General features: G+C 40.2%; 1 protein-coding gene across 2 annotated transcripts in view; it reads right to left on the reverse strand.

The window, feature by feature from the left end:
• Positions 1 to 26791, reverse strand: part of LOC110207694 (uncharacterized) — a 95476-nt gene that overhangs the window by 19538 nt on the left and 49147 nt on the right. Inside the window, exons 1-4 of one of the 2 annotated variants that reach the window (XM_020985443.2) lie at positions 14393 to 14735; positions 3663 to 3805; positions 1634 to 1747; positions 472 to 616 (exon numbers count right to left, since the gene is read on the reverse strand). In XM_020985443.2, coding sequence (XP_020841102.1) covers positions 472 to 616; positions 1634 to 1739 — 251 coding nt within the window. In that variant the 5' untranslated portion in view covers positions 1740 to 1747; positions 3663 to 3805; positions 14393 to 14735. Of the gene's footprint in view, positions 1 to 471; positions 617 to 1633; positions 1748 to 3662; positions 3806 to 14392; positions 14736 to 26791 lie in introns of those variants that run through there. The other variant, XM_020985444.2, reaches the window with a different exon arrangement.

The raw sequence follows: 26791 nt of genomic DNA on the forward strand, positions 1-26791 counted from the left end.
GTTCATTGATAGTTAAATCCAATGGCACCTCTTGGATGAGTTGTCTTTAAAAAAAATGGATGCCCACCACAAGAAGATTAGTTAACTTCCCATGGTCTGAGGCCACTAGGAATGAGATTTGGGGATGAGGTGTGAAAGAGATAGAAGACAGTTCTCTGCTGTCCTTCTATTCATAATGAGCCCTACAAAAAAGTACAGATTATCCTGGATTCATGAAAGTTCAGGGCTTAACACTCTTAAATGTCCCCTAAATTGTTCCTCTTGGCCCCATGCCATGCAGAAATGGGTTTCTCTATTAGAGAACCACTAATCTGGCAAATGTTGAAAAGATAGCCATAGCACTAGCGCCAACAACCAGAGAGGTTCTGGTAAAAAGAACCTGTCTGATCCAGACCCTCTTGGTGTCCACTGGGGAAGGGAAATACTTCCTGGCTCTGGTGACTAAGGAAAGTTCCTTTTCAAATACAGTACCTTCTGCAGATTCCAGATAGAGCATAGCCAAGCCAAGCTAACTGCCACAAATAGATGACATTCCAAATGAAGAAGGTCCAGCCAGCTGGGGTCAAGTCAGTGTTATACTTGTTGGAGATGTTTCCAACAGTTCTCTGGAATATACCTGGAGTACATAATTGCAACAACCAAACATTGCAGCTGCTATACAAAAGACCCAACATTTCCTTCCTCATCTTCCAGTGGTGGGGGCTTCACTCTGCCTTGATATTAACTCCTGACCTTTACTAGAGCACAGTTACATACAAGACATTTGGGCTCTGCCCTAATAGGTTATCTCTAAGTAGACAGATGTGATTATATAACACGGATTTACAAAAGTAGGTCCAGCTTTAACCAAGCCATGCCCAGGAAAAAACAGAACTACATGCTAAATAACAATTAAAACCAGACAAACCAGCTCTGCTGGTCTCCCAGACTAGGGTGCAGAGGAACTTTAAAGAGTCAACAAATGGAGTCTGTAGAATTGGAGGCTCAGATTTCTCAACCATGTTCACTTAACCACAAGGTTGAATTCTATTAGTTGTTACTCCCCAACATTTACCCATGTATGATATTCTGATCACTCTTCCCCCTTGTATTAGTAGGAAATCATTGAGGGGGAGATTGGTAACCAAGGATTTTTTTCAGGTAGTTGAATGAAACAGCCAGGATACAAGTTGACTCAGAAGCTTAGAGTAGGAAGAGACTTTAGAAATCATCTAACTCGGTCTCCCTATCCCACCCATGGTCCTCTCTATCATCCCTAACATACAGCCACCCATCTTCTACTTAGATATTTCCAGTGAGGGGAGTTCACTACTTTATGAGGCAGCCCACTCATTTCATTGCTGGCCAACCCTAGTTATTTTCGGTCAATAGGTATTTATTATGTACTAGGCACAAAGTTTGACCCTATGTTGAGATGAAATCTGCTTTCCTGTCATTTCTATTTATTCACTGATCCTAGTTCTAGCAACATAATTCCTTAGGCCTCCAACCCACTGGTAAGCTACCTCCAACTGATTGACTTGAAGCAAGTTGTGGGAGAAATGTACCCACTGTACATAACCTGGTTCCAGCTGAATAGGTCAGATAACTACAGAAACTTTCTATAAAAGCTAAACATCGACTGTTCCCCTACCTTTGAATGCTCCAGAACCTGCCGCACCATTCATCACCACCATAACCACAAAAGCGACCATACTCAAAGATATTAAGAAAACTTTGGCCTTGTTGTGTGTAGACATTTTAGAGCCTGAAAAAAAAAAGTCAGAAAAGAGCATGGAAATCAGTGTCATTAGGATCGCACTGTGCTTTCGCCTAGGTCAGTTTCCTGTGCTGATGGGAGGAGGCAGATGAGCTGTTCCTAAAAGGCTTCCGATGACCAGTCCAAATGACAAATGCTATCTACGCTTAATTGGATCATGATCTTTCATAATTATGACAGTGGGTGGATTTCATTGAGTGTAGTAAGATCCTGCTTGGAGTTAATCTTGGGGGGCAAAACCCAACTGAGCCCATATCCCCCAAATTCAAAGCTTGAGGCAGTGAGCGTCTGAACAAGGTTCCAATTGGGAGGAATAAGTCAAAAGTATACTCTGACTCCCAATCAACAGAAAACACATGAGGGGAAAAGAAGGAAGGGAACAAGTATTTATTAAGCACCTACTATGTGCCAGGCACTGTGCTAAGTGCTTTATTAACATAACATCATTTGACCTCTGTGAGACAGGTATTCTCATTATTCCCGTTTTACAGTTGAGGAGACTAAAACTCCAAAAGTTTAAATGACTTACATGCAGCCCCCAAAAAAGCGTGTGAGGTCAAATTTGAACTCAGGTCTTCCTGAGTCTAGGCTTAGCACTCTATCCACTGCACCACCTAGATGCAAGCCTGTATCCAGAATTAAGAAAACTCTGTACAGAAAGTCCAAATTTACAACCCAAATTAATTAGACAATGATTTCCAACGCAAAAAAATTGCCCTCAATTTCGTGTAATATTCTTTTAAACAACAGCTTTAGTGAATCTAAAATACGATTTATGAAACAAGTTTTCAGGCTCTCTTCTGTTACACAGAGTGAAACACACTTACATTGCAATGTTTTAGGGAGAATGTCAATGATATTTAAAATCCCTTTTCATGATTGTAGGGATAAGGCACCGTAACATAGTTAAATGAATTCTGGTCTTAGAGTCAGAAGACCTGAGCTCCCCTTGCCTCTGATGCTTACTGGCTATGTAATCCTGGGCAAGCCACTGCCTCCTGTTGAGCCTCTGTTTCTTCACCTGTAAAATGGGCATGATAATATTTGTACTCCTTTCCTACCAGGTTGTTGTGAAGAAAGCTCCTTGTGAAACGTAAATGTAAATGTGCATGTAATATCAAATGGGACAGTTCAGGTAAGCCCTTTAATTACTTTTCCAGGATCCTCCTCATTCATTCTGTTTTTCTCAGCACTCATGCTGATGGAGATGGCCTGCAGTCAGATCCAGAGACCCCAAAGAGGAGAAGCAGGAAGTCAGACCCGCTGAGGGCAAACAACCCTCACCTCCTCCCAAGAGCGTCCTTTCCACTGGCTGCCTTCCAAAGCACCAACTCTTTTTAATTTCCTGAGTGCTTTGTTGTCTGTCCTTTGTTCTCGAAGAGGACCATGACATCAGGGAGGTGATGCCATGAATTGGATTTAAGTGAGGCAGGGCTGTGCAAAGTCACCAGCCTCGCTTTCTCCTGTGGAGCCAGCTGGATCCAGCGGCCAGATATAGATCAGGACGACTGGAGACAGCTCCCTCCTGAGCACCTACAAGCAGGGGTGAGTGGTTAAGGGGTACAGAGGCCAGCCTTCTCAGGCCCTTGAGTTTGCACATCCCTTTTCCCTGTGCATAAATCACTGAACACTCAGCAGGCTTCTGTATGCAATGTCTCCATCTCTTTCTGTGAGAGACCAGACTTCCAAGTTCTGCTTACAGAAGAATATTCATTAATCAGAGAGATGAAATGGGATCTTTGTTGCAATTTGTTTCTCAGATCAAAGTCTTCACAAAGAATTTAGGAACACGGATTTGCCCAGAGTTCCCCTGTTCCTTAATTCTAACTGTAAATTACTTAGAAAAATGTACCTAGCCAATCCCAGTCTAACATCATTATACGAAAAGGAAGTCCCGGCTTACCTCTGTGTTTTCACCTTGGCTGCCTGATGAGTGTTCCTGCTAGCGATGTTGGGAAGTCACTGGGTGTGAACAGGTTCCTCCTCTCTCATAATCCCTCTTTCACTCCCTCAAGCATCCTTTGCTCCAGAAAAGCTCGGAAAAATCTAGGAATGCCAGAGTGGGAAAGGGAAAATCAATAGTGGCCTTGGTTTTCTGAGACTTCAATGAAGATTCTGAAGATCAAAATGGAGATCTCCTTAGGACATATATAAAAAAATGTGCACCCATGCAAACATCTCCAGAAACTTAGGAAACAGAGAACATGGGACACTGCCTCCTTTCACCTGGGGACATGAATCCTATACTTCTGCAAGAGATAATCTAATTGTTTTGAGAGGCCCAGCTCCCAAAAAAAAAAAAAAGGTTTTCTCTCTCCTGGCTGGGCAAGTAATTCTCTTAGGCGAGGTGCTGGGAACCAACATGTGATAATAGTGACAGTGTTATAAACTGTCAAGTCTGGGAAGTGAAGAAAAGAACATGGCAGGAGTTTTGGGGGAAAATGACCATAAGAAAATAAATATACTCAATGGCATCTTTTCTCAGTCCTTTTCCTAAAATTACACAGAGATGGAAGTTGATGGTGGGCTAATTTTAGCTAATTTGTACCCAGGATCCCGAAGGCAGCAATGGCCATCTGGACCCCAAATATTCCTTTCTGATGGTCACTGGGGAGAGATGGATGAGGTGGAACAAGAAGTAAACTATTCTCCTTTGTTTTCCAGCCAATAGTGATATCAACATCAGGAAAAGCATGGAATTTAGCTGGGCTTGAATCCTTGAGTCATCTGAGAGGGTTAGAATCATAAGAATCTAACTATGGACTCTCCTTCCCTCCCCAGACCAAGGGAATAACATGGCCCGACTTAGCTCTCAGGAAAGTTAGCACTGTGTAAAGCATTAAGCTCATGTGGGACAGCTGCACCATCACCAGTCACCTCGACTTATGTCTTGCCACTGGACTGTGGTGACTCTGGAGAGAGTGAGGCTGATGACTTTGCACAGCTCTACCTCACTTAAATCCAATTCACATGCAAGTCAAGACATTATGCTCCTAACGTCATTGGTCCTCTTTGAGAATGAAGAATGAATAGCAACAATACATGGGTCAGTATGGAGTAATGGATAAAGTGTGCCTGTGATCCACACTAGCTGTGTGGCCTTGGGCAAATCATTTAACCTCTCTGCACCTCCTTTTTAAATGAGGTGGTTGGACTAGATTATTGTTAAAATCCATGTGATTCTTACTTCGCATTGATATTATAAGGCTGAAATGAGATAGTGTATATAAAGCACTTTGCAAACCCCATTTTAGTGCCAAGAGGTGGCTAATTGAAGCAATGTTCTTTTTTTTAAAGGGCCATTTTGAGGCAGTTGGCATTCTTTTTTAGCATAAAGGGAGGATTTTTTTAACTTTTGGCACAAGCTTAGGAACAGTATGTTTAGAAGAGGGTCTTTCTTGATTTGTGCCACAATGTGACATTTGTACAGGGTAACCACATGTTCTAGATTTTCCATGGCAGTATTAATTACAAAGGGGCACCTAGGTGGATAGAGCGCCAAGCCTGGAGAGAGAAAGACCTGAGTTCAAATCCAGCCTCAGACACTTCCTAGCTGTGTGACTCTGGGCAAGTTACTTAATCTTGTCTGCCTCAATTTCCTCATCTGTAAAAAAAAAAAAATGAGTTGGAGAAGGAAATTGCAAACCAATTCAGTGTCTTTGTCAAGAAAACCCTAAAAGGGGTCATAAATAGTCAGGCACGATAAAAACAACTAAACAACAACTAATTATCCAGTACTGATTGACTTGTAATAGGAAGTTAAAAAAAAACAAAAACCGCTGTCAAATCATGAATCTTGTCTTGAAAAATATGGTGGCTGTAGACCTACAGATAGACATGGCTTGAAAATTATATCATCAGCACCACCACCATCCTAATGAGTTGCCTATAGTTTGGTTAACCTTTCTTGTATCAGTTTCCTGATCTAGATGCATGTTGTAGAGGAGGGGTAAAAGGAAGATGCTTGTCAGAACACTCCTGATCAATTTGATATCTCCCCAGTAAATCTGATATAATCACAAAAAGGGGACAAAAAACCAGCAGCAAGGAGCTAAAATAAAAACAATGTCTGCGATTTGTTCATGACATATGAAGTTCTCCTTAATGGAAGGAGGAAGTCACTAGCTATTGGCTGCTAAAGGACAGGCTGAGCTCCTGGGCCATCTTGAAAAGGCAAGAGGGAGTACCAACCATAGCTGAGGAGACTGACAAGGAAGCCAGCGGCCCACCTCCTGACAAACAGACAGACAGATCATGGACTCAGATGCAGAACACATGAACTTTTGGACATGGCCAATGTGTGAGTGGGTTTTACCTGACTTTCTGTATTTGTTATAAGGATATTTTTATTTTTTTTCCAATTGATTGAGGGGGATGGGGGAGATCTGGTGGTGACAGGGACTAGTGATGTCACCTCCCCAAAAGAAAACAAAGAAAAGAAGGTCATTGAAACACCAAAAAGAAAAGCACAGAAAAGAACAGAAGGAAATTCATATAAGCAGTACAGTTTTGAAAGTAGCATTATCGTTGAATTTAAATGAGTTCAAATGAGACAATAATTTTAAAGTACCTGACACATAGTATTATATAAATGTAAGCTATTAGTTATTTTTATTAGTAGTAGCAGAGTTTTAAGTTTTTAATAACAGAACACTACACTAAAACTCGGGATGCCTAGATACCTTTTTTAAAAAAGCAAGCCATATGTAATAAAGATTAACAGATTTGTATACAATGGTTTTGGAGGGGGTTTTTTGGTAGTTCGATGGTGAATAGATGTTTTTTCTTTTGGTGTTTAAGTCCATAATAAAAATATTTTTAATAAAAGAAAAAAGACATTTCATTATCATAATTCAATAGGGGAAAATTTTTTTGGATATTACATATTTTTGTGATCTGTATTTCTGTTTTCTCTTACATTGTCATTACTAGCATATGCTACAGTCAAATGAAGGACAAAGAACTGATTTCCTCTTAAGAGCTGAGTTCTTTCTCCATTGCTGGCACTGTTCTCTTTCCTTAACTGTTGTCTTCCTGGAGAGTGTGTTCTGCTTTTTATTTTTCATTTTTCATTTTGGCAACACTACAATCAGGAAGACTTGAGTTCAAATCTGCCTTAGACACTCGCTAGCTCTATGACCCTGGGCAAGTCACTTCATCCTGTTTGCCTCAGTTTCCTCATCTATAATATGAGCTAGAGAAGGAAATGGCAAACCACTCCAATATCTTTGCCAAGAAAACCCCAAATGGGGTCACAAAGAGTCAAACATGACTGAAACAACTGTACAGCAACAATAAATATGCCAAGCAATACATGCTAGAATATTGAAAATGCTATTAATTTCCTCTGATTGAATCCAGCCAGCTCTCCCCCTTCTCTTTAATTCTTGGCCATTCATTGTCATGCAACTTGATATCACAAAGTAAAGACCATACATACCAAGGAGAATACAGTTTTCCACTACTAACAATACAGCGCATTTGCAAGAAATAACTATTATTAAAAAGCATCGCTACTGTATTATGTGGCCTAGTTGTGCCCTAACTGCCTACTTTATATCCTCTACCCCCAGCCCCAACTCTGGTCCTATCCCTTTGCCTCTAAACCGCAGTTCTTAACCTTTCTTATGCCATGGACTCCTCTGGCTGTCTAGTGAAGCCTGTGAACCTAGTACCAGAATGATATTTTTAAATGCATGAAATAAAATACATAGGATTAAAAAGGAAGCAAATTATATTGAAATGAATATGTGATTTTATTTTCCTATTCAAGTCCACAAACTCCCTGAAATCTATCCCCAGGTTAACAACCAATGTTCTAAGCATAGCCAATAACATTCTGACCTTCCAGATCAGGAGGATGGAAATCAGAGCTATAACACAACTAGCATGGGGCAATGGGGCTTTTCCCCAAGTACTGACCTGTGGGTGGGATGTGCTTCTTACCTAAAGTAAATCTCTCTGAAATTTGTTCCCTGTCCTGTGTCAGCCCCTCTCTGGCCCCTACAACCATGAGACACAACCTCCCTCAGTCTGCTATCCCCTTTCTTTGTCTCCCAGGCTCAACTTTGCCTCTCAGCTCCCATGGAATTGCGGGCAAAACTGTCCAAGAGATGGACCCTCTCCTGGGGTGACTTCACTCAGGAAGGAATTAACCCCCTCTGCCACCACTGCTCTCCTCCTTCCCCAAAAGTGTTTGCCTTGGATGAAAGAATTCCCTTGGCATATGAGGCAGAGCCTAGACTCAGTACATTTCCTCACTTTATGCAAACGATTATTGTTGTTGTTTGACCTTTGTTGTCAAAGCGGATCAATGACATTATGATGTCTTGACTTGAGCGTGCATTTCATTTGCTGCTGCACAGCCTCACTCTCTCCTCTGGAGTCATTGAAAGTCCAGTGGCAAGACAAAAGCCAGGACAACTGGCCATGGCCTAGGATGCAGTGGCTTTTCTAAAACTTCGGTCTTTCTAAATTAAGGCATAGTCAAGTAGCTCCATTTGAAAAGCAATAGGCTGGACCAGAGAATCAACTGACTCCTTTAAAACCATTATTTTTCTTTAAAAGCTTGTTTTTTCAGAGCTGTATTTCAAGAAATCATAAATGAAACTGCACAGGACAAAAAAGTAAGTTGTCCCAGCTTTTAGGGAAAAAATCTAGCCCCTAAGCCCCAAAATATAAGGCACCAAAAATTATATTTCTACAGACAGAGCACCCATATGTAAAGATATGGCTCCCCAAGTGCAGAGAGGGACCATGTGTGGTGAGGGGCTGTAAGTTGTGTGTGACTGCAAGGGAGACGGAACAGACAACTCCAGCTTCATCCTCCTCCACCCTTCTCCAAGAGACACTTTCATTCCTGCCAGAGGATTTTTTTGAGAGCTAGTTCTGGGATGTGTAAGCCCTTACTTCTTCCAAGGTGGCACGATGCAAGAAGAGGTGGCCTGTGCTCTGGTCTGCAAGCAACCACAAGCACTCTTCTCTACCCTGGACCTGTGACCAGTGCCCCTCTACCCCACCTATATAATGTGGATAATAGTAGTACCTACCTCCCAGGGGAGACTGAATTGGCTGTGGCTATCAGAACTCTGCTTGAAGACATCCAAGGCAGAGGAACCTGCCAAACTCCAGTATCTTTAAACAAACCTCAAATAATCATCTGGGAGGCCAAGAAAGCCAAGGAAGATGGGAGGTGGAGATGAGGAAAGAGAACATTCTGGGCCTAAGGAAAACCAGATGTGACTTAAAAGTGCACCAAGAAGGATGGTGTACAGTAGAACACTGGGCCTTTGGGGATTCAGTTGAAGGGTCTGGGAATAAAGGAGGGGGCAGTGGGGTCAAGCAATGGGGTTTGAATAATGATAGCTAGGCAGTACAGAATCACTGGGATGGAGTGAATATGACTGACTGGATGTTTGTTAATCATTCACAGAAGAGTGCAGGCAGGTTAACCACAGCACTGGGCATAGGGCCTCAGGGTGGCCTCCTCTCAGGGTTTTAGGCAGCTCAGGGGTTCCTGAAAAGGTCCATAAAGTAAATTCGTGTAAGCTGAGCTATTTCCCAAACACTAGGAGAGTTCACTTCTAGATATCAAAAGCAGATTCTCTTGTAAAGCAGCTAAATCTTTGGCAATGCAAATCATTAGCTTCTGGCCTCCCCATTTCATATGTTTCCATTCAGATTTTTATCAGGTTTTCTCCAGGATCCTGGAAGCCTGGAGGCCTAGCTCTCATCTTCTTGCCAACACTATTACAGATAAAGAAACTCTGGCCGATGTGCCCAGACCAAGAACACAATTATTGATCATACATCTCTCAGTGAATTCTTACCCAGAGCCATCCAGTTTATGCTTCCTAAAATGCGATAGGAAGGACAAACAGTGGATTTTTGCAAAATATTAAGATGACATTGCACGTTTTGCCCTTAAATATTTGCCTTGTGTGCAGGCTTTCTGCTAGGTATTGTGCTCTCTTTGACTGACTTCCCCAGCCCAGGGAGCTATTTATTATCTAGATGTATAAATAAAATAGAAGGATTTAAATTTCTATTAGCTCAGCCATTTAGCTAATAACTCAGGCCAGACACAGATTAAGGCCTTCTGGGGCCTCTGGTTAACAAGAGGCCTTTTTTCAGCGTTAGCAATATTTTTCAAAATACTGAATTTTTTTTAAAATAAGCATTTAAAAAATGGAAAACAGGTATGTTATTCTCCTTGTAAATATTTAATGTTCTTCTATTCATATTAATTTTATAGAATATCAGATATGGAAAAGATTTTAGAGGCTACCTACTCCAAAATGTAACCAAACAAGAATTACCCCACGATTGATCTGTCATTGGGACATGGAGGTAACCCTCTGGGAGTAAGAGCCAGCATTTATGCAGCATTTGAAGGTTTGCAAAACACTCTGCAGATATTATCTCATTTGATTTTCACAACCATCCCAGGAGGAAACAGGCATTTTTGTTATCTCATTGTACAGAGGAGGAAACTGAGGTTGAAAGAGGTGACTTGTCCAGGGTCTCATAGCTAGTAAGTGGCCAAGGCTAGATTTGAACTCAGTGCATGGAGTGCTGACTCTGGAGTCAGGAAAACCTGAGTTCAAATCTGGCCTCAGACACATACTAGCTGTGAGACCTTGGGCAAGTCACTTAATGCTGTTTGCCTCAGTTTCTTCATCTGTAAAATGAGGAGAAGGAAAGGAAATGACAAACCACTCCAGTCTCTTTTGCCAAGAGTCAGACACAACTGAAGACGATTCAACAACTTCCTGACTCCAAGTCCAGGGCTCTGTCCACCACACCAGCTCCTTAGCTCTGGCATTTTGTACAATACTGGAAAGCTCTGAGTATTGGCCACATTAAATCACTTGCATGGGTCTTGTCTGAAGACCAAATTAAGTTAGGAGAGACTCATTGCCAGGTTGGCCAAATGGGGCATTTTTTGGTCACCACAACCCCTAAGGATCGTCTTTTGAGTTACAGAGTAGGTGTGATCTACTCTGGCCAAAGGAGCACCCACATGGATGAGATTACAAAACCTTTATGTTTTGAAGTATTCAATTTGTATCTTAAGATTAAAATAAGCCATTAAATTACTCTATTGTATTTTAGACAATAACATTTGCAAAATTGTAAATGTTCTATATTTTAGAATATGTAAAATGGTATCAATTTTATTTTAAAATTTAAATTTCTAGTTAAAATCACAGAAAAGAAGGTAAAGGCTGATAAACACTAAGTGAAATATAAAAATCTTGACAAAATAATATACTTTTCCTCAAAATAATGCAAGAATAATGCTCTCGCATAGTAACAGTAACAAAACAGAGGACTAGAAAAATATACAGTATATAAGATTAGTTCATTAGGCTTAGTATTAGATCCAATTTGACCCAATTCATATGTCACAAATATATGATTGTTTTCATAGAAAATTCTATAAAACCATGATTTAAATGCATGCAAGTATTGCTGTAAATTTTGGAGAAAAACTTTTTAAATGCTTTTAAAAAACATCTTTTCCATAACTTTTGATTTCTCTAATCATCACCCCTGCTTTAAGCAATATAGTGAACTTTCTGTTCCTAGGCTCTTGGCTAAATTCATTCATGTGATTTTTTTTTTAATTTGATGAGGCTGAAGAGTGTATGTGTATGTGTATGTATGTGTATGTATGTGTGTCTGCATGTATGCAGCATGTATTTTTAAACATTCTGTCTAATGTCTCATCTAGGTAATATTCAGAGTTCTGGGCAGTTTGAACTTCCCTGGACTTTATTCATATTCTCTTATGCAGCCCTGGCCTGGGACACATGGGAATAACAGCTGATAAGTGTCCTACCCTGAGCAGTAGTTCCCAGGTAAATATCAAAGTCTACAAACCAGAATCCTGGTCAAAGGCATCCTAGTTATTCACCGAGATGAGCTAATGAGATAAACTAGGGTGTAAACAATCTCTCTAGGGAGATGGCCGAACAAATCCTATGTCAGTACAAGGGTCATTAACAAACATCCATGAAATTACTATGTTTATTCCAGACCAGTAAAAGTCTTCTGTGTCAAGCACACAAGGAAGAGACCATTTGAAACCTGTACCACTCCCCAGCAACTCCAATGGTAACCATTTTATCACCTTATAAAGCCATACTCATGCTCTTAACCTTGAGGGTCCCTAAAAGGGTGACCAATGTTGTCTATGAGTCATTTGTCTCTGGCTTAAAAAGTCCTTGCATTTGGGCTTCAAGTTGGGGTGCAAATGGCTGACACTTAAATGGGGTGGAGCACTGATCTACACAATAACCAGCTACAATTTCATAGGACTCCCAATGAAGCATTCTACCCCCCTTCTGGTGATGGCCTTGGGGTGCAGAATGAGATGTACTTTTGGACAGGGTCAATACAGGAATTTGTTTTGCTTGACAATTTGAATATCTGTTGCAACTATTTGGTTTTTGTTTTTCTTTTTTCCTCTAATGAGGTGGGAAAGAAGGGAGGAAGAGAAAATAAATTTCTCTTAATTGAAAAGAAATTTTTTAATAAAATGAATGGAGCAGTATTTGGTTTATAAGGCCAATTGAGAGGGAAAGAAAAATATATTCTTAGAGTTCTTGTTGCAGTAAACATATACATACATACACATATATATGTATATATATGCCTTGTACACAGTAGGTCCCTAATTAATGCTTAATAAAGCACTTAACTAAATCTCTTCTATGGGATCATCATCTAATAAAGGGAGAAAGGAACAAGTATTTATTAAGTGCCCACTAGGTGCCAGGCACTGCACCAGGTGCTTTACAAATATGATCTCATTTGATCCCTCTCTCTTCTGTTGCTGTTTTTCAGTCATTTCTGACTTTTCATGACTCCATTTGGGGTTTTCCTGGCAAAGGTACTAGAGTGGTTTGTCACTTCCTTGTCCATCTCATTTTACCAATGAAGAAACCGAGGCAAACAGGGTTAAGTGATTTGCCCAAGGTCACACAGCTACTAAGTGTCTGAAGCCAGATTTGAACTCATGTCTTCATGACTCTAGGCCTGGCACTCTATCCACTCCACCACCTACTTTCACCACCCTTCTTTCTCTTCTATCTCAAGGCTTCAGTAATCAAAGAGACAAAGAGGAGAGAGGGGAAAAAAGGATAAATAGGCTGAACTTCAGGGAATAGCCATTGATAGTTTGACACTCATCTGCTCTGGGTCACTTCACTCAAGATGGCACTCATCTCTGAAATCCCCATTTGTGGCCTAACAGTGGTTCCAGTCAGCTGGTCAAGAAGAATCTGACACTCCAGGACTGCTATTTCCCCTTGTTCAGGATCTGGCACATAAAACCTGGTTGAATTTCAAGAGCGTTCCAAGAGTCAAGGGCCTTGCGAGCTCACAGGGAGTAAGGACTTTCACTGGAAACAGAAAACACAAACCCTGACCTTCCTGTCTTTGGCCTATTTTAGACACACCCCCTCAATGCTTTAAGCAATATAGTGAACCTTCTGTTTCTAGGCTCTAGGTTAAATTCATTTATGTTTTTTTTTTAATTTGATGAGGCTGGAGTGTGTGTGTCTATTTGTGTGTGTGTGTGTGTGTGTGTGCATGTATGCAGCGTATATTTTTTAACATTCTGTCTAATGTCTCATCTAGGTAATATTCAAAGGGTTCTGGGCAGCTTGAACTTCCCTGGAATTTATTCATTTTCTCTTATGCAGCCCTGGCCTGGGACACATGGGAAGAACAGCTGATAAATATCCTACCCTGGGCTTTGAAATGGTATCTAGATTCCCCCCTTAGCTTCTTATAACCTTGAACCCAGAACTACTAAAGAAAATTACCCAGTCCTGTACTTCTAAAACAAGCCAAAGGGCAGCTGGTCAGTCATGGGAAATGAGTCAGGAGGAAAGATACTGTCCTCCATGCATTTGAGGCTGCTTACTCAAGGTTCCTAGGTCGGAAACACGGATTCCCCCAAATATGGGAGATACTCTCTCCTCACCCTGTTTTTAAATTTCAGCATCTCAGAGTTTGATCTAGCCCCTTCCACCTCTGAGCTATATGTCCCAGAAATACTTCACTTGCCAGAAATACTTGGAAGAAGGCCAGAGTTCAAATTCTGCCTCAGATACCAACTAGCTATGTGACCCTCTGTATCTCAGTTTCCTCACTTGTAAAATCAGAGGGGTTGGCCTTTAAGATTCCTTCCAACTCTAATTCTGTGATCCTATTATCTTTCCAATACCAGCCTGCCCAACCCCTGGCCTTCTTCGTGTGCCAGTTCTAGCTGGGCGGGTCTACAGTTCATGACAAATAGGGTGGTGGAACTACCTCCTTCCTTGGATACCTGAAACTCTGAATCGACTTTGGAGTGATCTATTCAGCAGCCCTGAGAGCCCACAATTCCCAGGCTCCTCCCAAGACCTTTGCATCCCTGGGGATGGGTGAAGGGAGAATGGTGGCTTCAGACTGGAGGGATTGGGGTGGGGAATGGAGAGATCTTGAGAAAATGTTCTTACTAGCTTCTTCCCCTCAGTCTTTGCTGGCCCATAATGGTTTTAGCTCTTTTCCTGGTTAATCATTTATGACAGTCTTCCTACTCCACTGCAAATCTTCCAGCAGTTAAAAAAAAATACTCACATCGTTCTTTTCTTCTCCTATAGGACTATGTAAAACACTCTCCAGCTTTGGTTCAGCTGCGTCTTCCCTGGTTACTCAGAATTACTGAGAGCTGCGCCTCTCAGGCAGAGACAGAGAACTTAATGTCACTGCCGTCCAGCCCATGTCTTAGGAAATTCCCACAATGCTCCTCAAAAACACCCTTTGTTGGATTCCTTTGGGGAGGATAGCCTCTGACGGACTGAAAGGAAACTCTGTACCAGAGAAAACTGGATCCTTAACTTGGGTCCAGGGCCAGAGCCTAGATTCCCTTTTCCTAAGAGGCGTGGTTGATTTTTCCTTAATATTATTGCAGAGCAGTCTCAAGGCGAGACCATCAGATGGTCCTGCCGCATTCCTTTCTTTGAAAATAAGCAACTTTCGGGAGTAATTGTGCCTAAGAGGACTGGGAAGAGCCATTTACATAAATGATGATGTCTTAGGTGTGTATAAATCATCCTGAATTTCTTGCATGTTAATTTCCAGGCAGAGTTCTTTTAACAGGGGGAAAAAAATGTTTCCAGTCACTCCGTCTGCTTCTCCCTTCCCCCCAATCCATCCACTTCCGTTACTCAAGACATGCTGAAAGGAACAGAATGTTCCTGGAGTTAAGGGGGCCTGCCAAATCCCTCCCATTTTCCAGGGAGCTTGTTTTCTTGTTTTTAAGCCGAGCTGTGTAAAAGCACAAGATACAACACCAGGGTTGTTTCTCCTCTACTCCCTCCAGTGACTCAGGGACGTGGCCTCCTTCCCTCCCTAAATTCATTACTGCAGTGCAGTATTCCTGACACATCTGCCAGAGGCGGCTTCTCAATGCCCCAACTGCACTGGGATCCAGGCCAGGAAGTAAGATGCCTGAATTTGCTGATGCGTGAAATTTCAGTAGAAACCTTCGGCACCCCTGTGGCCAAAAGACTTTCCTGTCCTTTTATTTCTTCTCTTCCTTTCCTCCTCTCCTTTCCTCCTTTTATATTCTCTCACTGAATCTGAGGGCCAGAAGAAAGACTTCAGTAGGTTTTTCTGTTCTTTTCCTCATGTTCTTGATCACAGACATACTTAAGCCATCCTGAAGAGAAAAGGATTTTTTGTTGTTGTTTGAAAAACCTCCAAAGGAGATTCCACAACATGCATGATTTAGTTCTAATATAACTTTAAAATGTAATGAGATAAGACTAGAGTATAGCTATACCCCACTTTGGAGACGGGTTCAGGTTAATAGGAACTTAATCCAATGAAAAATGACTAAGTTTGATTTAATTAAAGGAAGGTAGCTTGGTAGTGGATGGAGTACTGAATGCGGAGTGAGGAGATCTGTGTTCAGATCTCAACTGACATTCAGTAGACATGGATAATAAGAAAAAAATCACTGTAAAATGAAGATAACATACTTGCACTTAATACATTTCAATGTTGCTGTGGAGAAAGTCTCAGCTAATGTCCTGCCTTCTATAAAAAACCTTTTCTAATCCTCTTTAATCTTAGTGCCTTCCCTCTGAGATTATCCCAATTTATCCTATATATATCTTGTTTGTGCATAGCTGTTTGTATGTTAGACTGTGAGCTCCTTGAAAGCAGGGACTTTTTTTTCCTTTCCTTGTATCCTCAACACTTAAACACTGTGCCTGGTACATAGCAGTCATTTAATAAATGTGTTTTGACCTGACTTGGGTAACTTTGGTGTCCTACATGATACCAAAAACCCGGGTACATTTAGGTAGATTTCTCACCTCTCTGGTTCCCTGTCTTCAAACAGAAAACCTAGGAACTTCATTATGCGACATTATCCAGTATGTTGTCCACCTTGCAAGCACATAGTTCACAAAGCTCAATGGAAAAAAAGTTTATACATACAGGACAAAGGAAATAAATAGAGTTCATATTAGAGCTCATGGAAAATATCAACCCTAAGAAAACTTTAGAACTCAAAAGTTTATGGAAGTGATTGTTGAAAAATAAAAATAAATTAATAAAAAACCAGGGAAAAAAATAATAAATTGGAGTATTAAAAAAAAAGAAGATATCAACCCTACTCAAAGAGCAGCTCTTCCCCAGAGATCTGTATAGATTCATCCATTTATAGTCATGCAACATTAAGTGACACGCCAGCAGCCATTGCTTCTTAGGGCTCCTTAGCATATACTGTCTTCTGCAGTATCTGTAAGAAGTGATATTTCTAGCCCTTTCCCAGAAAACAGGCTCTGTATTATGGGCTAAGTGGGGGTACTTCAATTTCCTCATTATTGCAAGAAACACCAAGTCTTTTCTCCATGTTACAGCTCAAACGAAGCTTTAGACCAGAGTGTCTCCACTTTCAAGTATTCCCTTGAACTGCGGTTCCTACCAACTGCTGGTCTCATGTGAAATGTCACCTCAGAGTCAAGAACACCCTGCCCCTTTCATTTCTGAGCTGATCTCTAGAACTGATAATGAATTGGAACACGACATGCTGATTCCATAGCCTAATGTTCTTGTTTTACTTAGCATCAAGTGCTGTTTTTCCTATCTACATCAACACTTCCCCACAAAAGCTTGACAAAGCACCCTAATTTCTCTCCAATGATCACTCAAGTCATAAAAGTCCTTCCAGACCAACTATCGGAGTTATTCAAATCATATGGAGCTGCTTCCTGTGACATTTGGGGTAAAAATACAGGCAAGGAAAACCAAGTTCTCATATGTTACCTAGCACTGGAAAGAAAAATAGTCAGTACCCATTAGATTTATAAATCTTAAAGCATGATGTTAATGTGAGTTATTGTGATGAGAAATGTGGTGATGATGAGAACACCCTAGGAAGAATAGACATTCTTAGAACAAGAACAAAAAATGAGGGGCTTGAATTAGAATTTAGGGGTTCTTAATTTTTTTTATGTCATGGTACCCTTCAGCAGTCTGATAAAGTCTATAAACTCCTCAGAATCATGTTTTTAAATGCATAAAATAAATTTTATGGTTTACAAAGGAAACTAGTTATATTGAAATGAAGATGTAATGTTTTTTCCCATATAAGTTTATGGACCTTCCAAAGGCCATCCATGGGCCCCAGGTTAAAAATCCCTGTACAAAGTCCCTTCCCACTCAAAGTCTATGATCCTAACCCAAAGATAATTTTAAAAGAAAAGCAAGAGGTCATCTAAGCACAATGCAGATATTGGTTTCCCAACCCCAGCCACTGGAAATCCCAATGCTGTTTTTGATTGTTACAGAGGCATCTTATTGCATGTCCAAAACAGAATTCATTATATTTCCAAAAAAAAATCCTTTTCCTAACTCAATCATTCTTCCAATCTCCCAGGTTTGGCATCATCCTAGAGCCCTCGCTCATCCCACATATGCAGTCAGTTACCAAATCCTTCTAATTCTCCATCTCTCACATCCAACCTCCTGGACAACCTGACTCTACCTTCCCTTTCTAGGCTTATTATGTATTATTCTCCTGCACCCAGTCTGTGTTCCAGTCAAACTGACCTTTTTGCTTTTCCTCACACATGGCTTCACCTCCTATCTCTACACCTCTGCACTGGCCACCCCTCGTGACTGACACATATCATCCCCTCAATTTCCTCTTAGAATCCTCTGCTTTTTCCAAGACTCAGTTCAAGTACAACCTTCTGTTTAAAGCCTTTCCTGATTCCCCACCCACTCAATTCTACTGCCCTTCTTCCTTTAACCTCATATTTATTTTGTACTTTGGTATAGTTTGATGTGGGGCAGCTAGGTGGTGCAGTGGATAGAGTGCTGGGCCTGGAGTCAGAAAGATACATCTTCCTGAGTTCAAATCTGGCCTCAGACACATACTAGCTGTTTGATCCTGGGAAAGTCACTTAACCCTGTTTGCCTCAGTTTCCTCATCTGTCAAGTGAACTGGAGAAGTTGAAATAGTAAAATACTCCAGTATCTTTGCCAAAAAAAACCCCAAATGGGGTCATAAAGAGTTGGACATGACTGAAAACAATCTAATAACAACAACATGTTTTGACATAATCTCTTCTTTCCCTGTCTTCCCCAGTGGAGCATACATTAGGAAAGCAAGGACCATTCCTTTTTTTCACCCTAGCACAATGCCCAGCAGATAGTAGGTGCTTAATAAATGCTTGCTGATTTATTGAACTAACCATTATTACTTAATGTGATGGGAAAACAGCAGAAGGAATCCTCCATACATTGGCCTTATACCAGGGATCTTCCTGAAAGAGTGCTCCTATATCAGAGCGTATTTTCCCCATAGGGCTTACATGATCATTATAGGAGTGATTTGTCTTCATTGCTTATTGATCTTTCATTGGCAGAGGGCAGATAACAATCAAACTTCCAGTTTCTTTTCTCCTTACCCTCTCTCTGTCAAACAATTTACAAGAGTTTATAGGAGGGGCTGTAGAGATTATCTATTTTAACCCCCTCATTTTACAGATAAGGAAACTGAGGCCCAGAGAGGTTATCATTTGGCCACAGTCAGAGAAGGAGTAAATGGATGAATGAAGATTTGAACTCAATTCCTTTGATTCCAAATTGTTGACAATATGGGACTGATTTCCAAATCAGATATCTTTATTAAACCACACTTCCTTTATAATGATTGTAAATAAACACTTATCTCCAATGAAAACTGATATGTAAAAATGAACCCTTGTGAACTGGTTTTAAATTTAAAAGCTTCTCTCTTGATGCTCTTATATGGATTTTCTTAAGTGGAGTACTAAGAAGGATTAAATTTCTGTTCTCTGGGAAGAAAGTCCAGAGTACAGGGATGGCTAAAGAGTTTAAGTTTTCATGTATCTGGTCTCCTCTGTAGGAACCACACTTTCCACTAGTATGCCAGCACCAATGTGAGTCACTCACACAGCCCCCAACTCTCTTATAGACTCCTGTAGTTCTCTAAGGCCTTTTTCCTTTAGTTTCATGTAGTTATGGGAGAGGGGGGGCGGAACCAAGATGGCAGTGTGAATGCAGTGACTTGCTTGAGCTCTCCCCCAAACCCCTCCAAATACCTGTAAAAAAATGGCTCTAAACAAATTCTAAAGCAGCAGAACCCACAAAAAGACAGAGTGAAACAAATTTCCAGCCCAAGACAGCCTGGATGGTTGATCGGAGAGGCATATCGCATCGGGCTGGGAGAGGAACACAGTTCAGCATGGGTGTGCAGGCCACTGTGTACCTGGAGCAGGCCTCAGAGGAATGAATCACAGGCAGCTGTGGCAGTTTCCAGACTCCTCAATCCTCGAACGCCAAAGACAACTTAGAAGGTCAGTGGGAAAAGTCTGTTTCTGCAGTGCTGAGAGAGGAGCTCCAGAGCGCAGAGTGCAGAGCGTGGGTGCCTGAGCGGTAGGTGCATCCTGAGCTTCCTGCCCACAGACTGAGGAGGAATCAAGTGGCTGATCAGAGGGGGACGGCAGGTATCTCTTTGCCAGTGCTGAGGCAGGAATCTCTTGCTTTGCCCATGCTTGGATCTAGGTCACAGTTCCGGGCATGGGTCCTAGGGTGAGGAGGAGTGCTGGTGCGGTGGAGCTTGTAGTGGTTGTGGAGAGGAAACCCTCCTCACAGTTCCAAGAGAGAAAAGACTGCTTGTGGCCCGTCACTCAAAGACCAGAGCACAGGCCAGGAAAAGAGTAAACACCTACCTTATCACACCACCTTGGAAGAACTGAAAATTTACAGGTCCCTACAAGTATCTCTGAAAACAGCTATACAAACCCCCAAAGCTTGGGACACTGCATTCTCCACATTGGAAGCAGACTCTCACCTTAACAAAGAGTTTAAAACTCAAGTAATTGGCTGGGATCATGAGCAAACCTCGCAAAAAGAGTCAGACTATATTATCTTACTTTGGTGACAAAGAAGATCAAAATATACAACCAGAAGAAGACAACAAAGTCAAAGCTCCCACATCCAAAGCCTCCAGGAAAAATATTAATCTGTCTCAGGCCTTGGAAGAGCTCAAAAGGGATTTTGAGAAGCAAGTAAGAGAAGTAGAGGAAAAACTGGGAAGAGAAAAGAGAGTGATGCAAGAAAATCATGAAAAACAAGCCTGCTAAAGGAGACCCAAAAAAATACTGAAGAAAATAACACCTTAAAAAATAGCCTAACCCAAATGGCAAAAGAGGTCCAAAAAGCCAATGAGGAGAAGAATGCCCTAAAAAGCAAAATTGGCCAGATGGAAAAGGAGGTCCAAAAGTTACTGAAGAAAATACTTTCTTAAAAATTAGAATAGAGCAATTGGAAGATAGTGACTTTATGAGAAATCAAGACACAGTAGAACAAATCCAAAAGAATGAAAAATTAGAAAACAATGTGAAATATCTCATTGGAAAAACAACTGACCTGGAAAATAGATCCAGGAGAGAGAATTTAAAAATTATTGGACTATCTGAAAGCCATGATCAAAAAAAGAGCCTAGACATCATCTTTCAAGAAATTATCAAGGAAAACTGCCCTGATATTTTAGAACCAGAGGGCAAAATAGAAATTGAAAGAATCCACCATCTCCCCTGAAAGAGATCCCCAAAGGAAAACTCCTAGGAATATTGTAGCCAAATTCCAGAGTTCCCAGGTCAAGGAGAAAATATTGCAAGCAGCCAGAAAGAAACAATTCAAGTATGGTGGAAACACAATCAGGATAACACAAGATTTAGCAGCTTCTACATTAAGGACCACAGGGCATGGAATATAATATTCCAGAGGGCAAAGGAGATAGGATTACAACCAAGAATCACCTACCCAGCAAAACTGAGTATAATCCTTCAGGGGAAAAAATGGTCATTCAGTGAAATAGAGGACTTTCAAGCATTCTTGATGAAAAGACCAGAGCTGAATAGAAAATTTGACTTTCAAATACAAGACTCAAGTGGAACATGAAGAGGTAAACAGGAAAGAGAAATCATAAGAGACTTATTAAGGCTGAACTGTTTACATTCCTGCATGGAAAGATGATATTTATAACTCATGAGACCTTTGTCAGTATTAGGGTAGTGAGGGAAAAAATTATATGTATGTATGTATAGATAGATAGATAGATAGATAGATAGATAGATAGATAGATAGATAGATAGATAGATAGATAGAGAGGCACAGGGTGAGTTGAAGATGAAGGGGATATCTGGAGAATAAAATTAAGGGTGAGAGAGGATTATACTAGGAGAAGGAGAAAGGGAGAGGTAGAATGGGGTACATTATCTCACACAAAACAGACAAGAAAAGGTTCTTAGTGGAGGGGAAACAGGGGAAGGTGAGAGGAAATGAGGGAATCTTATTCTCATAGGATTTGGCTTAAGGAGGGAATAACATACACACTCAATTGGGTATGGAAATCTGTCTTACCCTACAGGAAAATAGGGGAGGAAGAAGGGACAAGAGAGCAGGGGGATGATAGAGAGAAGGGCAGATTGGGAAAGGGGTAATCAGAAGTACTTCTGAGGAGGGACAGGGTCAAAAGAAAGAAGAATAAATGGGGGGCAGGATAGGATTAAGGGAAATAGAGTTAGTTTGTCACAACATGTCTACTATGGAAGTGTTTTGCATAACTGCACATGTATGGCCTGTATTGACTTGCTTGCCTTTTCAATGAGGGTGGGTGGGGTGGGAGGAAGGGAGAAAATTTGGAACCCAAAGTTTTAAAAACACATGTTTTAAAAAAAATGTTTCCACATGCAACTGGGAAAGAAGAAATACAGGAAATGAGGTACAGAAGTCTATCCTGCCCTACAGGAAAATAGAAGGGGAAGGGGATAAGAGAAGGGGGGGAGAGATAGAAGGGAGGGCAGACTAAGGGAAGGGGTATTCAGAATGCATGCCATCTTGGGGTGGGGGAGGGGCGAGATGGGGTGAAAATTTGGAATTCAAAATCTTGTGGAAGAAAATGTTGAAAACTAAAAATAAATAAATTTATATCAAAAATAAAAAAATTTAAAAATATACAAAAAGTACATGTAGTTCCCTCATAGCCTTTTAATTGATTATTGATCAGCGATTCCACAGAAATGGAGTATTATGTCAAATGCCTTTGCAAGGTTCATTAGTTTCACAGAAATAAGGTAAAAATGGGCAAACAAATTATTGGCATGGAACAGGAAGAGGTTGGCAATTTTATAGTGAAGTTTGGGTATACTTATTAACTGTATTGATCAGACAAGCTTTTGCAGTATATACCCATGTCTCATAACTCCTTTGCCCTCCTCTTTTACAATTAAGTTTTTCTGCATCTTTTTATTTTATTTTATATGATTAAATGATAAGCCACTTTTCCTTCACTATGCAATTCTTTCCTTATATCCTATTTGTCCATTCACAGAAATTTTTTCGTAATGTTTAACTCAGATGACTTCAGTGCAAAGGGAGACATAGGGGAATAGAGTAAAATATTAAGTTTCAACTCTGTCTTTGTTTCAAGAAATAAAAGGGGTCAAAAGCCTATAGACACAACAGAACCCCTATTCCTATATATTATACTTTCTCTCAGAAGAGAGTCAGGAGGCACTGGATTTGGTAGACACCAAAAAATGTCACCAAAAAAAAAAATGAAATTGACAGTCAGGAAACAACTGGTTGACAATACAGGACTGATTTCCAAATCAGCTGTCTTAATCAGTCATTCCATTGACTTGTTATAAAAAAGAGTCAACACCAAATTAGAAGCATGGATTTAAAACAGCTCCAATCAGACCTGGTTTTTAAAAAATTACTGAAACTGAAATAAGGGAATTAGATAAGACAACAAACATTTATATAGCCTGTCACCATTTCCTAAGGAATTTTAACTGATATAAATCCATCATCACAAGAAAGCCAAAAGAGTCTAGCTGAGTTTGAGCCAGCAAACACTTAATCTCCTTGCCAAGTGGAGAAACCAATGCCAGCGCCAGTGGAAAATATAAACTAATTTGTAAAACCTTACAAAGAAAGCACAATCAATTAACTAGCATTTATTAAGTGTCTACTTGTTCTAGGTACTATTATGGTCAGTGGGAATACAAAGAAAAAATGAAATAGAGCCTGCTCTTGAAGAGCTTATATTATATCAAATAAGACAACATGTATGTATATTAGTATATGCAAAATACATACAAAGTAAATTAAATGTAACTTTAGGAAAAAACCAATAGAAGCTAGGAAAGTCAGGGACATAATGTGTAATAATAATAATTAATTTAAAATTAAAATAAACACAATAAAATGAAAAGTAATAATTAACAATAACATAATAAAATACATAATGAAGGACATAATACTTGAGCTGAACTTGGAAGGAAACTAGGGATTCTAAGAAGAAAAGGTAAGGAGGGAGTAACTTCCAAGTATGGGGCACGGCTTCTGTAAAGGCATAGAAACGGGAAGTGAATGTTGTGTGTGAGGAGCATCACAAAGGCCAGTTCTGATGTACCGTGGAGTTCTTGAAGGGAAGTAACAGATGATTAGGCTGGGAACCTATATTGCGTCTAGGTTGTGAGGGGATATACATGCTAAACAGAGGAGTTTGTATTTGACCTTACACGTAATAGGATGTGATGTTCATGTACATGGTCAGATTTGTGCCTTAGAAATGTCACTGTGGCAGCTGTGGGGAAGATGGATGGGAATAAGGAGTGTCTTGGGTCAGGGAGGTCAATTAAGACATAATTGTGGTAGTCCAGGTGACAAAGACTTGAAAAAATGCATGAGAACTGAAAGAAGGGAGAAAATGCAAGAGAGGCTGTGGAAACAGGATCAGCAAGACTTGGCAATTGATTGGATATAAGAGATAGGGAAAGTTGAGGATGACTGGAAAGCTGGAACCTAAGTGACTAGAAAGAAGGTTCGGTTTAGGGGCAAAGATAATAGAAGAAAGTTCTGTTTTGGACATATTGAGCTTGAGATACCTACAGAATATCCAGTCTGAAAAATCCAGTAGACAATTGATGATGTAAGACTAGGAGAGAGTCCAAGGCTGAATATAGAGTCCTGAGAACTATTCTAAATAGAGATGACAAAAACCCATTGGAGCTAATGAGGCTACTAAGGAAAGAGAGAGAGAGACAGACAGACAGACACACAGACAGACAGAGAAAAAGACAGAGAGACAGAGACAGAGAGACGAGACAGACAGAGAGATGAGACAGAGAGAGAGAGAGAGCAGAGAATCCAGGACAGAGCTTTAGTGTACACTCACAGTTAGAGGAGCAGTCAGACAGATAGAACTCATCTAAATCCAGAGAGAAGAAAATATCCAGAACAAAAGGATCTGGAAGGAAGATAATGGAAAATTATGTATTTTATCACCTCATAAAAAAGCAAGGAGAGGAGGAGAGAAAATCAAATTTGTATAAAGCTTAGCAAAAGACCTAGTTAAGCCAGATCACTCCAAAAGCATTTAAGATTGAAATTGGAGGGCAGGCAATTGACAGACAAAAATGGAAAAGATATTTACACATTTCCAACAGTGAATCCTTGTCTTCATCAATTGCTTTGCAACTACCACAGATGAATTTTAACAACAGAGTCCCCAGTGTGCAACATGAAAAAACAGGAAAGTACTAAAAAAATTAATTTTAAAATTTTTAAACCTTCAAAAGATAAAACATAGAGACAGGAAGTCTGTGCTGAGTGTGACACAATGTTGAAGGCACTAGGAGATGGATTTTCAATGCACCTGAGAGAGAAGAAAATCATTGAATGATTAGGGGGGAAATCACAGATATCAATACTGAAAAAAGGCAGCTCAGTAGATATTTATAACTTCCAACCCCTATGTCTATTTACTTATCCCTTATTAGAATACTTTACACATATATCAATATGTCTATAAAGAAAATATGAGAAGAGAGCATTCTTTTTTTAATTGTATATTTATTGAAATCTTTTGTTCATATATCACCATTTTAAAAAATATCCATCCTTATTTCTACTACCCAGCAGACCATCCCTTACAACAAAAAAAAATTTTAAATGCATTTCCACAAAACCAATCAACATATCAACTACAGCTGACAGTATATGCAATATTTCACACCCATAATGACCTACCTTCTTCAAAGAAGGGAGGGTGGTACATTTTCTCAGTTCTTCTCTATGGCTAAGTTTGTTCATTATAATTATGCATCTATTTGTAAGGTGAGGAGGAGTTATTCTACATCCCTGTTTCAATTAATATAATGTGATCAGTGTATAGGCTTATTGTAGTTTTAAATGTGTAAATACAGTGGTTTATGCTCTATGATCTCTTTATGAGGTGGGAATTCCTTTGATTGGATGAAAAGAAGAGCTGATTAGCTAATCCAACAAATTAACCACACTTCTGGAGGTTTTAAATTGTTGAAGGAATTTCAACAGAAGACAGTGGCACTGCGGCCGAGAAGTAAAGGATTCTAGGCTCAAGAGCACCTTGAAGAGATAGACTCTCGTATCTGTATCAATGCATCCAAAGAGAAACACACCAAGGACAAACATGGACATAGATATGGAATAATACAACTTCAGAGAGTGTGACTCCTCATAGTGGAGAGAACGATGGCCATGGATTCTAGAAAGGCAAGTCGCTACATCCGTACCTTCTGTATTTTTCTGTGTCTCTATCCATGTACGTCCTTGGTATATCTCTTTAGATGCATTATCTGCTACTCGTCCAGTCTCTCCAATAACTGGTGGGAGGGAGAAGTGGATTGTCATGGTTTTGCTTTATTTTGTTTTATGGCAAGCCTACTGATGTTATATTATTATTTTTATTTTGTTTGTTGTTATGCATATTTTGTGTTATATGGATATGCATATAATGTTAAGATTCATTCATGTAACATCCTGCATGTAATTTAGACCTGTAAGGACCAAAGCAGCTTGTCAAATTATATTCTGTATTGCATTAGGTCTGTTGCATGTATTGTTGAAGTGTATTTGTAATGAATGGCACTCCAAAGTGATTTCAGGGGATGGTGGGTTAATCATCCCTGTCCTACTAAGTGCCAATGTATTTTTATGCTGTCAGGTATAATTTCAGGTGGCAAGTATCATCCAGCTGTTTTTGCAAAGGAATGCAAAAAACAACAAAAACAACAAAAGGATGTGTTAGTTCAGAGGGACAAACATTTCCTTATAACCCCGAGCGTTATCTGAACTACTATTCTTGAGCTGGAAAGGGGGCATGTGATACATCCAGGAATTTCAAAAGAGTCAGACATAGCCTACAAGAAAACAAACTAAGAGGAAGAAATAGGGTGGCTCCATCCCCAGACCAATCTTGCACTTCATAAGCTGAACCATAACACTTTGGAGGTACAGGGGCAAAAAGTAACAGAAGAAACTTAAGAAACTAAAGAAAAAACTAAAGGAAAAACTGAAGGTAGAGCTTCAGTAGAAAACGGAGAGATCAAGTGGGTCAAGGGGCTTCTATAGGCATATTAGAACAGAGGGTGCAAGCTG

Source organism: Phascolarctos cinereus, unplaced genomic scaffold, assembly GCF_003287225.1.
Source record: "Phascolarctos cinereus isolate Bilbo 61053 unplaced genomic scaffold, phaCin_HiC Scaffold_2;HRSCAF=192, whole genome shotgun sequence".
Classification (NCBI taxonomy): domain Eukaryota; kingdom Metazoa; phylum Chordata; class Mammalia; order Diprotodontia; family Phascolarctidae; genus Phascolarctos; species Phascolarctos cinereus.